General features: G+C 30.1%; 1 protein-coding gene across 7 annotated transcripts in view; it reads right to left on the bottom strand.

Annotated features, from left to right (window-relative positions):
• PCDH11X (protocadherin 11 X-linked) overlaps positions 1-22261 on the bottom strand; it is an 802247-nt gene that overhangs the window by 224889 nt on the left and 555097 nt on the right. For all 7 annotated transcript variants that reach the window (XM_016146853.2, XM_036226751.1, XM_036226752.1 and 4 more), the window contains one exon: positions 21143-21341. In XM_016146853.2, coding sequence (XP_016002339.2) covers positions 21143-21341 — 199 coding nt within the window. The remainder of the gene's footprint in view (positions 1-21142; positions 21342-22261) is intronic.

The following is a 22261-nucleotide window of genomic DNA, read 5'->3' as shown; positions in this document are numbered from 1 at the left end:
AAAAAAAAAAAAACGATATACAAAATAAATAAATAAATAAATAAATTTTAAAAAGTAAAGGAAAAATAAAGGCACACTTAAATTAACCTAGCAATGATAGCAAAGTAACAATTAAATGTTGTGTCTGCTTTATGTGGACCACGATTTGGGCTCTGTGCTTTGCAAAAAACAACATAAAGAAATGGCGGTAGCATCTTTTGCTTACTATCGGTTAATCTGATTATTCCTCTATGGAACAGCATATTTAATCTGCTGTCCCCGTTAACTCTTAACTGTCCTGAAAACAAAGCACAACCACATAATTTTGCCACTTAATTCAACATGAAGGGAAATACATATCCAATGTGTCTACATAGCATTGACTTCCTCAAACTTTCTCTGACAATAATCTCTTGAAATATATTTGGATTAATTTTTTTTCTGCCTCATATGTTAGTTAGTTTTAAAAATTAGAGATATATAAAGAAAACATGGAGGTTATTTAAACTATAACCTACTGACTTTATCCACTTCTGTATCTAATAACATAATCTAAATGGCTTTTCTTGAATTAAGTCTTTTCTTACTAATACCACAGAGATCTACATTTCTTTTTAGAGAATATGCAAATACTGTACTTCTTTCTTTCCCCAAGACATCAATTTTTTTCTTTAGTAGAAGATCAGTATCCTTTCATGGCATCAAACACCAGCTGACCCTTAAGCAGTCTTTACTACTTGTGATGCATGTTCTTTTATTTTCCCACTGTCCCTTATAAATTTTTGGCATTGTCAATTCAAAATGTGACCTCTGAAACCTTAATAGCCTCTACTATATTTTATAATAATAAATATTATCTTTGGCTTCTGGATATATAGGTTATAAAGTTCTTTAAGCCAATTTGGAAAAAGTTAATGACAATCACAAATTATATTTTCATTGATATATCTTAAAAAAATCTATCTCTTCCAAACTATCCTCTCTTTAACCCCATTCTTATTCTCCTTTTCATGCAGGTGTAGCATGAAAATCCTCTTACCTGGTATTGCAGGAGCAATTCTGTGTGAAGGGTACTACTCAGGTACCAATTTCACTTCGAAAATATCATAAGACTATCTTTTGTTGTTGTGCAACTAATTCTTAACATTGACAGTATGCCAATAGGAAAGTCACTCTATATGTACTATGAAAGTGACTCACTCTATCTCTAGCTAAACACCTGGAGGGATGCCTACCAGCAAACAATGGAAGAAGAGATAATCATGCTTAGTAATTCCTAAGTTGAATTTTCCTCCCTTATTTATGTACTTTCCTACCAATTTTCCCACTAATAATGTTTGGGGAAGGGAATCTTGAAATGCATAAATTAAGTTTCTTTAAAAAAGTTATGATGCCCCCTTGAGGGAGGGAAACCTTTATTCACATATAGATACATCCTTCTAAATTCTTTACAAAATGTCACTACAGTCATATTTCTACTTTAAATTCTCCTATCACCAGTCCTATGTTTACTTTAAAAGTGCTAAAAGATAGACTTTTAAAGTGCTAGGGAAGATAAATATTTCACACCTCAAAGCATAAGTCTTAAATAAGCAATTTATTGGCATTGATTTTCAGTAAATACAAATGCTAAGAGTCCACTAATTGAAATAGAATAAGCACAAGCAAAATGAGGTCAAGCAATTAACTAAGAGTAACGTGAATCGAATTGACTTGTGGACCGAATCTTCACTTGAGTTTAGCCATGGTTACTTTTTAACCCAGTTACTAACAAAGTATGATTTCAAAATAATGCATCTCTTGCAATTTTATGAACCACAGAGTTTGAAATTTTTTATATTCCAGAGCTGGGGCAGAAAAACATTGCTAGCTCTGTCATTTCAACCAAATAGCATTCTCTCTCATTATCATTCACTCGCCATTTCTACACTACTCTTCCATTAATATACATAATTTGGATGGCTTATTCGCCAACATCAAATTTATTCATAGAATAAAATGATTATAGTGGCAAGAAAAACAGTGCTTCATCTTCTACCGCTTAAATTCAAAGCAATTAAGAGCTGGGAAAGTTTACCATTTCACATGGCCTTTACACAGAATGTTAAACAAAGTCCCGGTTTAAATATTGTGTGGTATGCTCATGTCTATATGAGATAGCTGCTATTTAAGACTGTCCTCTGTTGAACTATGACAACATCAGGAATATTATTGGATGACACATAACTTAATTCTAAAAACTCATTTGTCATTGTAAATAGAGTCCCTCAAATTGGTCCTGCATGATTAAAATAGTATAGCCACAATCAGAGGATGCATGGTAAGAAAATAAATTCTACCAAACTACTTTAAAACTTATTTCACATTAGCAAATAATATCTTCCCCCACCAGTCCTTAGGAAATATATAATATGCCATATATTAATGCAAACATTTCCCAGCTTAAAATGCATCACTCTAAACTTAATTAGCCAAGTATCTTTAAGAATATTTAATGCTAAACATGTATTTCTATAGATCAAATGTATATAGATTTATTTTAAAATGTAATTCTGTAAAGAATGGCAATAAACAAGCAATTTCTCATAAATACATGCATTCTAGTAAACTGTGGCACACACTAACATTTTGAGTGTTTCTTCAGCATTCTGTATAAACTTAACAATGCAAATTTATTTCTATGCATCCTGCTTTATGTAAATGAAAATTTTGAGAATTTACTTTAAAAAATTGTATGTTGGTAAAAGTCCAACATGTTGGAGTACTACTATATATGTCCAAGGACATTACAATATATGTTCAAGGATATTTATTGCAGCAGTGCCTGTTTTAGCAGAAATCTGGATACTACCTAAATGGCTGTCAATAGGTGAAATCGATATGGTTGATCAATTCATTAAAATACTAAGCAGCCATTAAAAGTAGTAAGATCGATGCATGCATGTGTGTTTTTTTATGTAGACTATTTTACAAGCCATTTTAAGTGAAAAAAAAACAAGGCTCATACACCTTTACGTAGCATTTTTCATTTTGTAGTATTTTGAAAATCATTTATACACATAAGTATAAATGCTTATAACATAGATTTGGGGGAGTGAAGGGCAGAAAAAGCTTTTAACAGCAGTTCTCTGTAGGAAGAGATCATTGTGAGTAGTGAAGAGAGGTACTGTGGGAGACACTGACTTTCCATTTCATGCCTTACACTGATGTTTAAATGTTTTACAATGTATATGTTTCACTTTTATTTTTAATATATCTGGTATTATATTTGGTACTGACATTATGACTAATTTTATTTTCTTCATTATTCTAAACCCCAAAATAATGTACTTTGTAACAGAAAGTGAAATAGAGCCACTAAAAAGAAAATAAAACAAATAAGTTAACTCATTAATATAGCTAAACAACAATTATCTTCTAAAAAAGAACCAAAAGACCACTTATTTACCAGAGTTGGCTGATCTGAGAATACAAAGTGGTCCATGAAGCTTCCTCTAACTGAGTAGACTAAACCTAAGGCCTTTATAGTTCAGGTCAAAGACAAGTGAATCTCAAAGGGTTTAGAGACTTTGTGAAATATGCAAAACATTACATCTATGTGTATCATTCTGAGGGTTTTGAGGCTTAAATTTGATAGAAAAGTATCCTTCATTAATATTAACATGTACTAAATTGTTTAGGATATGTCAGATATGGTACTGTTTTGCATTTCTTGTGTCATTTCATCCTCAAAATAATCCAATGAAATAGGTATTATCATTATACACCTTTAAATAAAGGAGGAAATTTGATGGATGATGAGTATGTGACTTCCTCAAAGTCACAACCAAACACCAATTTCTCTGGCATGAAAAAATAATTTCTATCCCTTAAAATTTTTCAATTTGATATTAGCTTAGACAAAATGGCAGAGGCCAGAAATGGTTGTGTTATATGTAGTTAAGTCTATTCTCTAATACCTGTCTACCTCAGCCATCCACCAGATGAAGTTGAATTTAGTGATTAGTTTTGAAAATCAAACTGTTTGCCCAGTCACACAATTTTACTTAAACTCTACTAGAAGAGTTCTGAAGGTATGTAAGCAGGATGGCAGTACATTGTAATCTAGTTGTAACTCTGCTATTTATTTTTCCCTTAAAAAAACTTTCTTTCTACAAAAGAATAAAGTTCCTATCTCTATTACCTCTATACATAGAACTTTAAGATAAATAACAAAAGGTAGTATATTTTTTCTACAGATTAAAGTTTGAAGGTACATAAAGTCTAAATCTCATGAATATTTTGTTTATTAGCAAAGAGAATATATATATAATTGAAATTTTCATTCTATATATCTATGTGATTCAGTTAAAGACAACTTTTCTATATAATTTGAACATAAATGAGGGTAGGTTGAAAAACATTCAAACATTCATTTATTTCAGAATATGGTGTAAAATGTAAGTGTTTTAAAATCTGTTTCTATTTTCTTTCATAACTTCTGATTCCTGTGAGGGTAGAAACATAGCTTTGTTAGATTTTTTTATTTGAGTATTTATGAGAGTAGGTTGGGTCAATTAAAAATGTACAGATATCACACAGCATTTGTATTTTTTTAATCAAAAAGAATTTTGCTTTAACATTAAACAATCAAACTTTAGTGAAGTCTTAGTTAAATTCTGCCAGTATCTCCACAATGTGCAAAATTAATTTCAATTTAATCTTAAAGATAAGCTAGTGATTCAAGTCTAGTGAATTACTCAGTCTTATTTACCATTTTTGAAAATTATTATTAAACCTAGGAAAATTAAATTCTACAAAAGAAAGGTGAAAAATGTGAGTCACTTTTTTTGTTGTTAGATTTTACCTAGGAGACAAAGCTTTGCTTATCATCCAGTTTTCTATTTTTCTGATTGCAATTTCATTTCACTTGCCCTTGATAAGACATGTTTGCAGTGACCTCTAGCTTGTTAAATATTCCACAGAAAGTTTATGGACTTTCCCATAACCTTGATTAAAAGCCTGTTGGGAAACTAAATGCTGAAACAAGAACTTTATTTGAAAGCACCTTGGGTGCTCCATGCTGATTTCTGTTCCACTAATAGTAGTTATAATCAGCAGTCACTGGCATAAGATGAGGCCAGAGGTAAAATATGGAAAAGCAACCTTTCTCTTCTTATGAGTTACTGTAATAGCAAACTAAATGAGGTGTTTAAAAATTGATTTAGCAACCAGAAAAGATTTATTTTTAAACCCATGGGAAGAATGTATGAAGTGACTTACAAATTTACATTCTATAAAATGAGTAATAAGTATATACCTGACACATATCTTTGTAAACATATATAAACAGATATTTGGGTACTCAAATACACAAAACTCATAATGTTTCCAACCAAAATAAATAGGAAATTTGTAAATTTTAAAGTTGAAGATCTAGGTGGAAATTAATAATTCAGACTGATCTGAGTTCATATAAAACCCAGGGGAATTTCTAAGATATGAAGAAGCTTCATTATCTCAGGATAAACAGTAATCCTCTACTTAAATGTCTAAGTCATCTTATCTAAAATTGGATAAAAGTGGACTTACTGTACTTTATTAATGATTTATGGTTTATCATTTCTTCAATGTCTAATTTCATCCTGGAAGCTCTCCATTATCAGTAACTCAAAAAGCACTGTAGTAAGAGTTCCTGGATTTAAATGCACTATTCACCTTTAAAAAGAATCTATGAAAATCTACTACATTTAGTTTTCAACCCACTTTTGTTATTATATGTATAAAATAAGTTACTAAAATCATTCGACATCACTAGATCTCTGCCTTCTACAAATGCTTAGATTGAAAAGGTAATCTAGAAGCTCAGAAAGAAAAGAGTTCTCATATAACATTTAAAAAATAGAAGTCGATACCACAGTTTGATCTTTTTAAGGTATATTTTAACTATAATGTTCCTTACATCTATTTATCTTTTCTTTTAAAATAAATTTTATATCTAAGGTATCTATTTCTTACATTATTTATAAATGATCTATGTCAGGTCAGGTTTTTAATGTAAAAACTGCCACTAATTTCAGATTGAATTGTAAAATAAGCAGAAGAAAACTTTTGAAGAAGATGGGATTTAAGGAATTATTAGTATTTTTAAAAGTCTTATGAACTATTACTCAGTGGTCATTCCTATAAGTAATGTTGACATCAGAAATATGCCATAATCTCAGAGAAAATGTGACATTGCTGCTTAATATTGAATGATGAGGAAAAATGACAATCTAGCTATCACTCTATAGTGCAAATTAAAAAAAAAATAGAAGATATTTTATCAAGCTAAAGTTTCTTCACGGACTTAAAAAACATAGTATTGTATGAAGGTCTCCATTATTTCTGTAGATAACTTTAAAGTGCCTTGGGGTTTAAACGTGTTGAGTAGTCTAACTTAGATTAAAGTCCCAAGATCTTTAAGTACATAAATTAAAAATAATCCATTAACTCAATGTGATAACAATGGGGGTTCATTCTTTATTAGTTTTTGTATGGTAGGCATTAGGGTATCAGAAATTCTGTCTGAAACTCTATCAAGATAGACTTCACCATATCATCATCTTTAGTGGCCTTAAAGCAAAATATGAGTTCTCAGAGCATACTGTATTACATACTGTGTTACATTTCTTAGAAACTACATTTTAATGGATTTAAGATATTCAAAGTGATTTGGCTTCAGGGATGCATCAGATATGTAATATAAGTCTTTATATGGATCATTCCAGAAATAACACAAAATATACATTATTGAAAAAAATATGTATGTGTGTATTTGTTTTATAAATAGAATACCTAATTGCTCCTAAAGAGGTACTATGTTTACATAAGGGTACTCATTACCTTCTCTTACCTGTACTATGTCTTCTAACAAAAATACAATCATTAAACATTATTACTAGGCCTATGTTGAATGAAGCAAGTTTTTTCAAAGTATATTTAAAAAGCAAAGTATAATTAACTTTGTCTTTACCTGCATACATTCTCACTTCCCATCACCAATGAAATATAATAAAATAATCATCTCTATTCACCAACTCACAGATAGAAGGTTAAACTTATCATTAACTCATAAAAACATAAGCCCTCAGTAGGTTCACAGGGAGAAAAGTATAATTTTTATCCCAACAATTAGCTAGACAATATTTTCTTCAAATGATTAAAAAAACTAAATTATGGTATATATGTGCCTGCGTATATGTTGGGAAAATGCATGAAATTATAAATACATATAAAAGATAAAATGAAATAAAATCAGTTAAAATATATTGTTAATTGTTCATCTTGTATTTGCCTGAGAAGCAATTGTGAAATCTGGTGTTATTAAGCAAAGATGTAAAAAAAAATGTGGTAAAAAAAATAAAATACCCCCATAAAAGGCCTTAGACATTTCTGATAAACTAGTGGACAGTAGTGGAATGGCTTCCTACATGAGCCGATTCCATATGATAGATAATAGATGTAGACTAGGTATATAACATTTCATCAACAACCCCTCCCTCCATTCTTAAAGCAGTAATAAACAGTGTCACATATATTTGTAAATAAATTAAATAGTACATGAAAAATTATACTTTTTGAATAACTTAAGTTACCCTTTAATATGCTTCAGGTAATAATAATTCTTCTTATGTAATACTTTTTACTTCAAGTACCCTGTTTTATCAAAATTCTCTAGGAAAATTTTCTACTGTCTCTATAAACTTATGCATGATTGATTCAGGACATACGATTCGCTGACACTGAATCAACTTGTATTGTAGAATACTTTAATGATATTTCTAAAAAAATATATGTTTTACTGCTGCTTGTGATCATTTAAGGTGTTTTCTTTACTGTGTCTAATATTTCTTAAAGTATTGTCATACCTATTTGTCTACCAGAATTTCCTTTAAAGCTTAAACTGACTAAGATATTCTTCTAGGTATTTAGCTAGTGAGTTTTCGAAGTAGTCTAAGGTTTCACCCTCATTTTGAAGTTATCATATTTTTAACACTGCACATCATTTTGTTAAAAAAATACATTCAATCCTTTGGGAAGAATAATAGGTATTAGTGATAGCTATTATAACAGAAAAAAAAAACCAGCAGATTTAAAAATTGCTATTTAAGTCAAAAATAATGTTATATATGGAAAAATTGAACCACAAAATTATAGAAGTATTCCAAGACTATTATTTTACAAATATGTAACATAAGCCTAAAAAGAATAACTGACTTCTTCAAGGTCAAAAATGTTGATTTACAGAATCTAGATGTCTAGATGCTAGCAATAAGTTTCCCTTATACCTAAAAATGTTTTTTTCCCACTGCATATACAATATTAAGCACATACTTATCTATTAATTTGTTGAGAAAATCATTATTTCCTTCAAAAACAGGAAGGAGTAACTTAAAGAGGATAGTAAGGTTTAATTCATGCATCTGAGGGTGATTTATTTTTCCATACAAATGAGTATTTCTTTTAAAAATCATTTAAATATTTGCTTAAAAATATAGATTCAAGAAAGAGGAGAAAGAATATAGATGACACATTATCATTTGATTAATAGTAATTTGTTAAAACTACAAATCATTGCTTCAAGAATTTCGATGCATGCTTTACATTATCTTCATTAGGTAATTGATTGTTATAAGTCAGCACAGGCTGAAGTCTGATAGGGTATTCAGAATTCTATATGTATAGCAGTTTCTTTACTAACCTCAAAATAAAATACTTTAAAATAAATTTCATTGATTAAAAACATATTTTTGTGCTCACACATGATTTTTTAGTAAAAAAATGGCATTTTTCTGGGGGGCTACTCACAATAAATCACTTTAAAATATTCCAATAAATGCTTTGTCTCATATGATACAACCATTGTACAGCTTATGAAGATACATATTTTACAATGAAATGCTCTTGTGATGAAGCAAAAAAATGAGGCTTCCATGTCTACACAATAAGAACAATATTAAATATGGTTTATGTCTCTGAAATTATTCTCAATCTACTCCTTCTAATATATCAGTCCACCCACTTACAAAGAAAAGTATACAGTCTACAAATTTCAATATGAACATTTTACTTTTGACTCTATGATTATTATTGCTGCTGCTGCTGTTGTTAATATCCTAAACTATTCATGTCTGGGAAAAGTTCTGATGGTTAGTTAGTTTGAGAATTCTAAAATAATTTGTTAAAAAAGTAATTACTATATTTTAAACTGTGTGAAATTTTAATTCAAATAAGTGATAATGTCGAATAGAACTTGGCTACTTTTGATTCTAACTATGGGATAGAAAAGGCCATATACAATGAGAGATGAAAACACATCTGCCTGCAATTTCCCTAAACATCTATATTGAGAAAGTATGATGCATACTAAAAACACAATCTTCATTCATTTTATGACCATTAGACTCGAGGCATAGAGCCTCCTAAAACATACTGGGAGGAGAAGAGTAAGAAGAAAGATTGGAAAGAAAATGAATGATAACAATAAAACAAGATGCAAGAACAAATAATCAGTCAATAATTCTTCACTCTTTCAAACTAAACTAGGATATATTAGTAAGCAAAGAGATAAAGAAAGAAATAAAACTCACACATAATCAGCAGTTATCCAATTAAGGTTCCCATTATAGAATACATCCATATTAAATTGCTAAGCAAATATGCTTTTTCAAAACTATTAAGACTTTAACAACAGGACATTTCTCTTTTTTTATGACTCTATAGGCACACACAAAAAGCAGATTCTTCTAGATACATGAAAAAAGTAGAAAAAAAAAAGTCCAGCACTTCATATTCAATAGGAAACTTATCTGTTTCTTAGCATTTACTTTCTGTGACTCTCAGCTTCTTTTATTCATCTTCCCCATTCCGATAACAGTTCACAGAAATCAAAACATCAACACTAGCAATGATCCAAAAGCATTCTTAATCAGTTTGTAATGGGAAGCATAATGACTTAATGTGTATATAAGATGGATGCTGACAGGATTACTTGACTATGCAGTTAGTACTCTACTTTTCTAATGCCCTATCTACCCTGTTGTTCTGATTAGTTTCTTAGAAATGGAGAGCCTGTAAGTATCTGCATACCTAGAATAAAAATAGTGTTTATCCTCACCTAGATGACATAGTGACATAAAAATGGAACACATTGTTTGTTCAAATAAGAATTGTCAAAAAAAAGATGTGGTGTGCATGTGTGTGTGTGTGTGTGTGTGTGTGTGTGTGTGTGTGTGTACCTGTGCATGTATCAAGAGGCAGTAAGGAAAAACTCTTTTTGTTGAAGAATTAAATGAGTACACACTAACACTTTCAAACTATCTGGAATGCTTTTCTACATTTCAGTATAAGACTTATCCCAAAGTGTCTATAATATAACCTCTAGTCCAGTAAATTTTGATATATTTTAAAAAATAACATAATGTCCTCAGACTTTATCACAGATCATCATGAGTTATTTTAATGTCTTATTCATCGTAGTCAAGCATGGCTCTGGTCTCCCTCATCTCTGTTTTGGTCAGCTTCTCAACACATTGGTCAGGACATTGCTACTCATAGGATGGTTCCCAAACAAGCAGCACAGACATCACTTGGGAGCTTGTTATAAATGCAGAATCTCAGGTTCTCACACCAGACTACTGCATCTGCATTTAAATAAGATCTCCAGGAGGTGTGTGTGCGCATGAAACTTTGAAAAGTACTCTGTGAGAATATGCATTATCCCAAGAAAAAATAGTCCAAAATGCTATAACCACATGTATATACTCAGATACATGTACGTAAACTCATTTAATATAACAATGCTATGAAGCAGCTGTTATTATTGTTCCTTTTTAAAGATGATGACAACTGAGGCACAGGGAACTTAAACGTCTTATCAAATGTCATATCACTAGTAAGTGGCAAAACTGAGAGTATAACAAGGCAGTCTAGTTCCATCCCATTAGAATGGTTCTCTTCATAACTAATTGTTTAACCATACATATTGCAGCAGCACCTGGGTCACTTTTGTAGATGTAAGATTAAAAGTGGAAATGGAAGAGGACAAAAAATATCTACACCTCCTACATCTTAATGTATTTTTTTTAATTTTATGAGAATTAAAATTTTCCAATTACAGAGTAAAGTCTACACCGGAGTGGGCAAAGAAAGTCAATGTTATAAAATTGAGTTCTCTTAAAGGTCTTAGCTTGAATTTGCTACAATATATATGTTTTTTTTTTTAATTTTGAAAAACCAGTATTGCTGAAACAGCTCAGAAAACTCAGTTTAAAATATGTGATTAATTTCACCTATTCAGTGGTTGTCATTCTCTGCCTTGAAAGCAGTCTGCTTTTATCTTATATTGAGTGATAATGTACAGATAGATTCACTTCAGATTATCGGGCATTATGGGATCTTTGTAGATGAAAGTTTTTGTTTTGTTTTGTTTTATTTTGTTTTGTTTACTTAGCCACATTTCATATCCTTTGAAACCCTGAGAAGATGTTTCAAAGATTTGCATGGGTATTGAATTGGGTGCAATGTGTTTAAGATCTTTCCCCATGAGATTTGAATTTTAGATATATTTTAGAAGATAAGCTGTTCTGTAATGGCTAGCTCTTTCAGAATGGAAGACTTAATAATTCAATATGAAAGCACTTTTAATTGTAATTTCAATATTTGGACTTAATTATGGTTGAATCCTGGAACTCCAATTTTCTACTTGAATAAAAACAGATATTTGCACGATGTTTACAATATATCTCGTTCTTCCGTCTAATTCAATTCAGAATCAACCCTGGCAGAGGGGATAAAACATTAAAATCTATTAGTATTTCAATGTTTACAATAGTTATAAACTAGTAAAACTAGCTTTTATAGAAAATTATCTCTGGAAAAAAACAAACAACAACAGCTGAACAAAAAACATGATGATCTAACAACCGTGGAGGCCTTTGGTGCATTCATATTTCAAAAATATCTCTGATGAGTTCTGCATCCTTCTAACTAGAGTCTTAATTAAACACAAAGTCCCTGAATTCCTTGTTAATGTTTAGTTTAGTCTTAAATAATGTGATTATTTGCTATATTCTTTAAAAGGACTTAACATGGATGTGTTTCTGTAAAATTTGTTCCTCCTTCAAATCCAAGCTAAGAAGCATTTATGCACTATGGGAACACATATTTTGCAAACAGATGGGCAAGGTACAGTTAAATAGAGCTATCAATTAGGAAAGAATTGTGCAGTTCAGTTCTGCATTAATTACATGCATAGATCTAAATGAAACACAATATGTCCCCAACCCTGGAATATAAGACCATTAAAACTAAAACTATAGTGTGTCAGTGAGCCTTGCAATATATCACCAATGAGACAAAGAATAGGAGTAGAATCTTCTAAAAGTCAATTAAAAATCATCATTTCTACATGCCTTAATAATTTTGTACTATAAAAATAATGCTACTTTTGAGATGAAAAATCATTTTGCTCAAAATATATATTTTTAAATTTCAGCTTGACTTTCTCAATTCAGAGAATTAGCTGCCACATCATTAACTTAGTATAAGTAAAAGCTAACAGATTTCCTAATTAATTTAAGACAAACTTCTTCACATAATTTAAAAATTTGAGCAGAGCATGCCTCCTTTTTAGCTCCTAAAGTTATCCCGCTTTCCTCTCCAGTTCTAATTATTGTCCATAAAAAAACTATTGTAATGTTTACTCTAAATATTTTTACTATATGGCATAATATTAATAGTAGAGTTGAGTCTGTTAAAATCACTTCTGTTAATTGTAACTTCATCATTCTACTAGAAAGCTGAAGTGGGATAGAATGACAGGAATTTCAGAATAGAGAAAGTGTAGAGTTTTCAGCAGATTAGATAAAGGATATGTTTACATATTCATTCTGTATTTCATGCCCCTTGAGATTCTTTATATGTGCTTTCACCATATTCAAAGGAAATTTGACTTCTACAATTCATTTAATCCTAATTGCTCTGTAAGTAGCACAAACACAAATTAATTAACTAATTAATTATCTATGTTGAATAGCAATAATAAAAATTAGCTAACATTCCCTACATTCTCATTAACATTCAGGAGGTTTGCAATTTTTCCTATAAAACTTTCACTGGTTAGCATTAATAGTAATTTTAGAAATCAGTACTTTATATTGCTCAAATTGCCTTTTCAGTTATAAAAGATGCTAAATGGAAACCTGTTTTTTATTATTATTATAGGATTTAATCACATGTATTAAAACATTTTTCCATATGGATATATTAAAACTGTATTCCAAATTTGTTATCTGTATCTATGAGTTTGTTTCTGTTTTGTTTGTTCACTTACTTTGTTTTTTAGATTCCACAAATAAGTGAGATCATATGGCTGGTGATCACTTCATAAGGTATATAAATATCTAATCGTTATGTTGCACACCCGAAACTAATACAATATTGTATGCCAACTGTAATTGAAGATAAATTAAAAAAAAGAGCCTGTAAAAAAACAAAAACCATAGAAACCACATTCCCCTTGAGGGATGGTACATATTTAAATTTTATCCTTGTCTATTCTCAAACTATTGCTTCATTTATTGCAAAAAGCTGCTTACTAACATTAGTGAATGTTCTAGTTTAAAACATAAAAGACATAGAATCTTGGTTCAGGACATTAAACTATTGCTTAAAAGGACTAAATCTCAGTCTTCTTATTTGCATAATGAGGGAGTCAGCCTAGATGAGACAAAGGTCCCTTACAGCTTTAAAATTCAAAGACTATATAAAAGGCAATACCTGAACATGTACATTTCTGGATTGTAATAGTTACAAGATTATGATCCTAGATGGGGCATTTATTGATCAGTATAATCCCCTCATTTTACAGCTAGGGAAAAAAAGACACAGTGAAGTTAAAAGTCCTGTCCAAAGCCACAAAAGCAGTTAATTGTAGTGCCTGAATTAGAACCCTGGAACAAGAAAAAAGATGGCCTAAAAGAGATGGTCTGCTATGGTCTGTGTTAAAGAGATTTTATGGACAGTGATTACAAAATAAAATATTATGATAAAATTATTAGTTAACAATCAGTTTTTTTAAAAGTATGGTTTAAATAGATACCCCAAAATAATATTTAAAATCACCCACTTTCTCATTTCTTTTGAGAGCTATACAAATTACAAAAGAAGAAATTTCTGAGAAAAAAAATAAACTTTTAAAATGCGATGTACTTTTTTTTGTTTTATTGGAACTGGAACAACAATTTCTATTATTGATTAAAATGAGGAAAAATTTTGTTCAGCAAACACTGTCATTTAAATTCTCTACTGAGAATCTTCAACATTCAATAAAGATGCAGAAATCCTGGTAAGACAGATTGTCTATAGGTGTTTACTATTTAATGAATTGATACTCTCACTAGTTGTTGAGTGATCTGTTGATGCAAGCCATTTTGAGAGCTTCAAGCCACTGTACAATCTAAAAGTATCATAAGGACGAATATGTTGTTATAATAATCCTCATTCATTAATATTTATAAATTATGTTTAATCAAGAAATTGGAGTGTGACTTACGATACTAAATATTCTGAATCATCCCAAAGTTATATCTTGCACTACCAATTATATTATCTTTCAGAGAACTACAAAAATGAACAAATGGCAAACAATATTATCTTATAAGCAAAGAAGAGTGAGGAGTGAGAGTAAGATTAAAAAAAAAAGCAGAAGAAAGAAGGTCATAAAAAGATTGCCTCATGGCTTATAAATATAAAAGTCAAATGAATTTTATTATATGATATAGTTAGCCTAATAAAAAATTGGAAGCAAAAGAAGGCTTATAGTGAAGAGAAGTCTACCTATTCTCTATCACTAAAGGTAGTTATTCAAGTTTAGCGACATTCCAGACCTTATGGCATTGGCTTTCAATTGCTGGCTTGTGCCAAGATCCTAGTGCTTGTCATTTTCAAACATAAAAGACAAGATAATAGATTGCTTTGCTTAGAATGACCTGCTTTTAAGTAATAAACCTCTATTTAATCCATACTAAATTTAAAATACTAAAGATGCTGTCATCTTAGAGATTGTCACCCAAATGGAATCCTGTAAATGTCTTCAAATTACCAACTTTAGAGATATACTTTTCATTTTGATCCATGATGTTGTGACTTTTTAAAGATTATCTCTAGTATAAATCCTTCATTGCCTTCGAAAAGCCTAGATATTGCAAATTATAAGCCATTTTTCAATTGGTTTATGTTGCAATTCCATTTCCCATATAGGAAAGTTGGATATCATAGGATGGTATAGTAAGATTTGTTTCACCCGTTTTCTTATTACAATAGATTTTTTCAAACTTCCATAAATTTTAATAAAGAAAAACTGACTTTGCAAAAGCAAGTCAGTTTAAGTGATAAAATTAATATATATATTATGGAGTACCTGCCACTAAATCACTGTTTATATCTGCCTAAGCTCATTTAATATATAAACTACTATCAAGTGTGCCTTATTCTTTCCCAGTCAATGGCAGACAGCTGAACTCTTGGGTGGAACCATTTTTTTCTAATCTATTTATGTACGCTTTTATTTATATAACACATCAAAGACTAAAATAAGCTGGGGTCAGTATTTATGACTGCAATGATTTTCCTTAGAGAACAAAAATAAATGATTTTGATATTATTGTTAGCTTTAAAAATGTGAATTTATGTGAAGACTTTTTTACTGTTATGATTTCAATAAAAGGATAAAGCCATATGTCATCTCTCGGCAAGGTAATGAAAGTTAGCAAGCTTTTATCTTATAGCTCCAGAATCCAGGAGCATTGAGTTTAGGACCTTTTACCAAGTAGGACATAAATAATAGGACTAACAACTGATAATATCACTCCTTAGAAATACTGATTAATTTATCTTTCAAGATACATGACTTCTGGTTTGCTGAATTGATTCAAATTATTTATTTAATTATTTTATGCCCCTCACTCCCATGGACTGACACTACTTTACAGACTAAGAATATATATAAACACAGTTTTAGAAAACTATCTTTCAAATACATAGCCAACAGAGAAAGAATTACCCTGGGTTGATAATTAACTTTTAAAGGAGCATAACTTCTCTTTCTTAGGTTGAATACATTTCCCATTTGTTTCATGTAATGATATTAACCAAATGGCAGCCTTCATTTTTCCGTCTGTTGTAATCCAGGAATTGATGTATGGGTTCACATAATAAAATACATTTTAAAGAAACATGGAGGGCCTATGAAGTCAAATTTCCTAGGTATTTGGCAACAAACAAAAATACCTAATTAACAGTTATATGGTTAACACTTGCTAAATTGTGGATTTAGATGATTTTCTGAGGCATCCTCTGGAAGACTTAGTAAGGGCTACCATCCCTACAAAAATATAAACTATTCTTCTTTTTAATGAACTGAATGTTATTTTCTTTGAATTTTTCAGATGATAATAATTAACACAGTACTTGTATATCAAAATTTGCCTGGAACATTATTCGGACAGTTTTATTTTGTCTTTAGATATCTGACCCCTAATGTTCTTAATTATGAAGGGCTGGATTTTAATGATTCATTATTAGTTGATTCTTTTAAAATTTCATAGTTTTATTTTTTTTTTAATTTTACCAATTGTCTACATTTATAATTAAATATTCAACTAATCAAATGTTCAATTAGTAATTATCCTAGTGTTATTCATGCCAACAGTTTCAGCAGATAAAGACAAAATTTGACATTTCTCTGTGTAGTACTCTAGTCAATCAAATTGGTCTTCCACTTTTTATAGCATGTAATTAGATTACTGGTAGAGGCTCAATCAAAGTGGGTTGCCAGGGAAAAATAAATTACTTTCTTTTTTTGTGAATTAATCGGTATCATATTAAAATACTATCTAGTGAATAAAAAATGATTGTCAATGAGTTGTTAACCTGAGATATAGTTTAGCAGAGAGATTTATCATTTTTAAATTAACAATAAAATATATTCTTCTTTATTTTAAATGTTGAACTTTTTTAGCTCTTAATGCTCTTAGAACTTTATTTTTTTCTTTTGTATCATAGAAGTTTATAATATGAAAAAAAACATTAACATTTTTTAAAAGTTGATGAAATTTTACACATAAATATTGTTACTTTAATTCCAAATTTTAGACATTAGATCAGCTATAACAGTTTCAAATAGAGTGACTTCATGTGTGAAATGACCATATCTAGTGAAAAGGTTTTAAAAATACAGGTAACATAACTTTTACAGTTGAAGAAAATTAAAACACTGATTAAACTAAGTACTTTGTTCCATTTCCCTTAGGAGGATTCTCTCTGAAAATTAACTGATTTATGGAATGTAAACTGAAGATTGACTTGAATCTCTTTAAAAACATTCTGTTTCACCATTTCTCTTCCAGAGAAGCATAGATATCTATGATCATTAAAATTACAATATGCCAGTAGATTGCTAGCAATTGAGAAATTACCCTTTTCTCTCCAACTTTCCCATACAGAAAGAGTAGTAATACATTTTTCTGTAGGAAAACACATACACACACATTCTTACTTCATATGTATGAACTATTCAAAAATCTCTGATGTTTAATGTGGTAGACCTTTGCTAATATTTCCATGTGCCTCAAAACTTAGTCTGAATTATAATATCAGAGCAATGTTTTACCAAAAAAAATTGGAAAGCATTTTTATCTTTCCTTTTATAAATTATATTTTACCTAATGTAGTTTAGTGTGTTTACAGTATTCCCAAGAGGAAAGCACTGTCCTCAATTAATACTATATCTTGATATATAAAATTCCTAGAAGTAACAGTCACACCCTGCTCCCTACTAAGGCCACACTCTTGTGTGTCCTCACAAGATCCTTTGAAAATGCAAAGACATTACCTGTTAGAATATCCACAGTAACCCAGTACAACAGTTAATGCTGTTTATCGATTGAATTGATGTGTGTTTGTTTTTGCCAAATTAGCTAGTTGCAAAGAGCAGAGTCTGTTTGAAAAGGTACACATATTTGATGGGGTTATTGTGGAGGAAAGCTCTGGGACATAGGCTGTTAGCAAAGAAAGACAAAACTGCATAGAATGGCAAGAAGTGACCTTTATACCAAAGGGTAAAATCAGAAGATTGCAGTTGTGCGATTTAAAAAATTCAAAAAGCCTTCAAATGGAAGAGGACATTTTATTAAACTTTTCTACTGAAAGAAAAAATAATTGGATTGCATTTTCTTGTTTCTTTATCTTAAAAAGGAAAATTAGTATTCTTGGCAAAGGACTCCAGAGAATGGATAGCAAAATTTCTTCATCTAATCAGCAAATTTCTATAAACCTGAGAACTATATTTTAAAGTAGTGTTAATAAATCCCTCTAGCAAATTTTTGGGAAAATCTTATTCATAAAAGTTTCATTTCTATTTGTTTTTTGTGAAACTTCCAAGGAATTTTCAGAACTATGTACTATTTTGGGCAATTCATTAGCGGAAAAGAAAGCAGATTGAGGATGTAATGTCTTTCGGAATATGAAATAGGGACTGCATAAATTAATTCCATTGCTTAAGGATAGCATTTATTTCCTCTAACAGTTTACATTCCTATTTGTGGTGCTAGTGACTAACACTGCACAGTTTATTGGCAACTGCTCCATATCACAAAACCCATTATTATGTGCTATTTTAGAGCTATAAAGGTTGTTTTTCTGTTTTTTTTTTTTTTTTTTTTTTTAAGGAATTAAAGTACCTTATCATCTGTATTAGCCTAAAGAGATTATTTTGCTTTGGCAAATTTTGCATCAGCTGTATTTTCTTTTTAATCAAAACAAAACGCATACATGTACTATGTTAAAAAATCTCACTCGTATGTTTCAGGTCCTGTGGGAGAGTAAGTAGTTAATATTACTCAGTAAAAATAAACTTTAAACATTGACTCATAAATATTGTTAGACATATACAGAAATGAACTTTCATTTTTAATTATCTCTGTCCTCTGTATACATTTATTAAAATAACAAGTAGCAAAAGTGTATTATTTGTATTACAATTATTGTCTGCATTCATCTCAATTTTAAAATAAAGCCTAATTAATAAAGAATTTTTTTAACTTGGAATTTGCCATTGCTTCATTCTTTAATTATGAACAAACTATTTAATGGTTAAAATAATAGTGTCCACATTATTAAAGAAGATAATTGTTTAGTCCCTAGTAGAAACAAGCTTTACAAATAAAGCTCTTAAGTATGTCAGTCGTACATTGTTGCTAACATTCACATTCTTAACTATAAACAAAATCAGTTCCTGTAAAGAATTTGCCATCTGAATATTTTTAAAACAACTACTTATTATTAGATATTATTGAGATCAATAAACAAAATGTTAAATGTTTTGTAATTTATAACCCATACCAATTCTGCCCCTTTTACTATCAATAATATCCCATTTTAGTCTCATTAAGCTTAAAAGTTCATTTCAGACTTAGATCCACACTGTGATGCTTACTCTGAGTTTATTCTTTAATTGTTGCTGTTCGACCCTCTAAGAAAAAACTTATTATGGCACATGCAATAGAATCAGTTCTATCTAGTTTATAAAAACTATGTTCATTTTATCTCTATATTATTATCTGTTCACAATACAGTGATAGGCCTACAATTAAATTAATGATTTGTGTAGTAAAAAAGAGCAAGGACACCTTATTTAATCATATTTGTTACTTATAATCATATTCTTATTAGAGACTCACTTTGATTTTATGGTAGCGGTGGATACAGTTACGACTATGTATTTCTACCAAAAGTCATTATGTCTTCTTATACCCAGTAAATGAAAAATAGATTAGCATTGCATGTTATAGTATTTTTCTTCCTCAAAATGAATATCGATAAATTATTCTAAGTATAGAATTAAATATGGGGATAGCAGATGTTTAGGACTTTCTAAATTTTGTGACTAAAAAGTATCTAAAATGTTTATATTAAAAACACCTTTAAAATCCAGTGTTTACTCTTGTAAAGAGGAAAAAGATTGGTGTTATGCTGCCACTGATTCTGTATGTTTAGTCTTAGATTACATCTTGGTGTTTAATCAATACATTTCCCTTAGTTTTTGGAGTTTCAAAAATAGGTTAAAGCACAATGATAAGAAAGCCATTTTGTTCTCAAAACCAGATGCTTTATTTAAATTATATACACATACAGTCTATAATGTTCAAGATAACTTTTCAAAATTTATCATTTATATTACTTTTTATATTTATTTATATTAATTTATATTTTATATGTTTATGCTAGTTACTTTTTTCACATTTGTTTATACCTATGCCTCTTCTCTGTCACATATATGATATGCACTTTTGTACTTACACATTTTTATGTATAGAAAACATATATGGAGAAAATCATAATTCTTAGAATTCAAGAATCTTCTGAGACATGCACGACATTATCAAATTTTGTTTCCCAAAATTACGAGGAAGCACAGATGTTCAATATGTATTCAAGATAATAAATTTAATGAAGTTCTCTACTTAGTATCAACTTCATAATCTTTTTTTAAGAATTCCACAGTTTTGGATTTTTCAACATATAGCCTTTATGCTTCCATTCTGGAGACCAAATCTGAATGTCTCTCTAAACAGTAATACAGCATAAGGCATGTGGTTTCAGGGCATTATTGAAAACCTCAGACTAACTGCTCTGCATTGGAGTCAGGATCTCTTATGTCCTTAAAAAGATAATTTTCTATGGTTCTTATCTCTTTTAAAAAGAATAATAATAAGATCTAAATAAATAATTTATATGAATTATATTAATAATTTATATGTACACTAAGAAATAAATAAAATAAAAAGGCTGGTTATGTAGATATAAATACATGTATATATAAATAGAAATTCCTATCTATGCCTAAACAAAATGACTATATTAAATTTCATACTACATTTTATTCAAAGTAAATATGATCATACATTTCAAATATTATAAACTGATACTTATGTGCCTTTCATCTAATTCTGTATTTTTACCTTTTAAAAATGTGTAACCTGTATTAACATAATTAAATGGCCATTGTTAAAATGGCCACAATTGGTTGACTTGCAAACATAACAAACCCATTTATACCACAGGATAGGGAGGCATCACTTACTGGATTCAGGATCAGAATTGCCATCCCCTTCAGTGCGGTTGTTGGGTGCAGCATGATCATAGTACTCCTCCTGAGGATAACCAAGGGGCAGGGCATGGGATGTGCTAGGAAGGCTGCCCACATCATGGTCACACAGTCCACCATCACTGCTGCTTTCTTGAGAACCTTCTGGTAGGTGAAATGTGACATGTCGCTGGGACTGAAAGAAAGAAAATTACATGGTTTCAGCTATGATCTGAAGAATTTCTTAATGCATCCAATTTAGAAAACATATTATTTCAGCTATCTAGTGAAGTCACAGTGACATTATCTAGATTGGAAAACAATTTTAGGCTTTTCTTAACAGTCGGCTCTGTGTTCAAAATTACTTCATCTAGCACCAGAGTTGCCTCCATTATATTTTGACACAAGACACATCCAGATTCAGACTGAAAGTCAATTTGCTATAAAGCAAGGGAATGTCAGCCTTTATAAACATTCAAGCATTTTAACAGGGATTTATTGAGCTACTGTTGGACAAGAATTTATTTTTTTTTGAATAATAAGCATGAATAAATATAACAAATTTTTATTGTTGAGACAGTAAATAATAACAAATTTATTCAATCATGTAGGCTTAGAAAATTAAAAGTACAAATCATCTTCTCAAAGAATCTTAGGGGCAATATTTTGAATTGGATTTCATTTAAATCAATTCTATACTCTAAAAAATGAAAATAGATGGTATAGATAAGTTGATGGTAATTATAAAAGCAAACTATAGGTATCATCTTAAATGGTAATTATAGCAGAATATAAAAAGTATATACATACCAAAATGTCAAGATGAAACATTTGGTTTCCATAACAGGAGGTTTATTACATCCAGTAAGGATGATAACTCCATTAGATCTAGTAGTATTTTTGTTTGTAACATTGCTCTGTGTAGTAGCTAGTCTCCAAAAATAGCCCCTACAATAGACTTCACCTCTTGGAATTCAGACACTAAAGTAGTCCTCTACCATATTTAATACGGGGAGATTCTGTGTAATCAAACTTTGCAGGTTCTGTCTTGCTGACTTGGAATATTCATTCTGGGGAGCACCAGCCACATTTGAAAGAAGTCCGTGAGGAAGCTGA

The sequence above is a fragment of the Rousettus aegyptiacus genome, unplaced genomic scaffold, assembly GCF_014176215.1.
Source record: "Rousettus aegyptiacus isolate mRouAeg1 unplaced genomic scaffold, mRouAeg1.p scaffold_m13_p_9, whole genome shotgun sequence".
Classification (NCBI taxonomy): Eukaryota; Metazoa; Chordata; class Mammalia; order Chiroptera; family Pteropodidae; genus Rousettus; species Rousettus aegyptiacus.
This window is presented reverse-complemented; position numbering and strand designations above follow the sequence as displayed.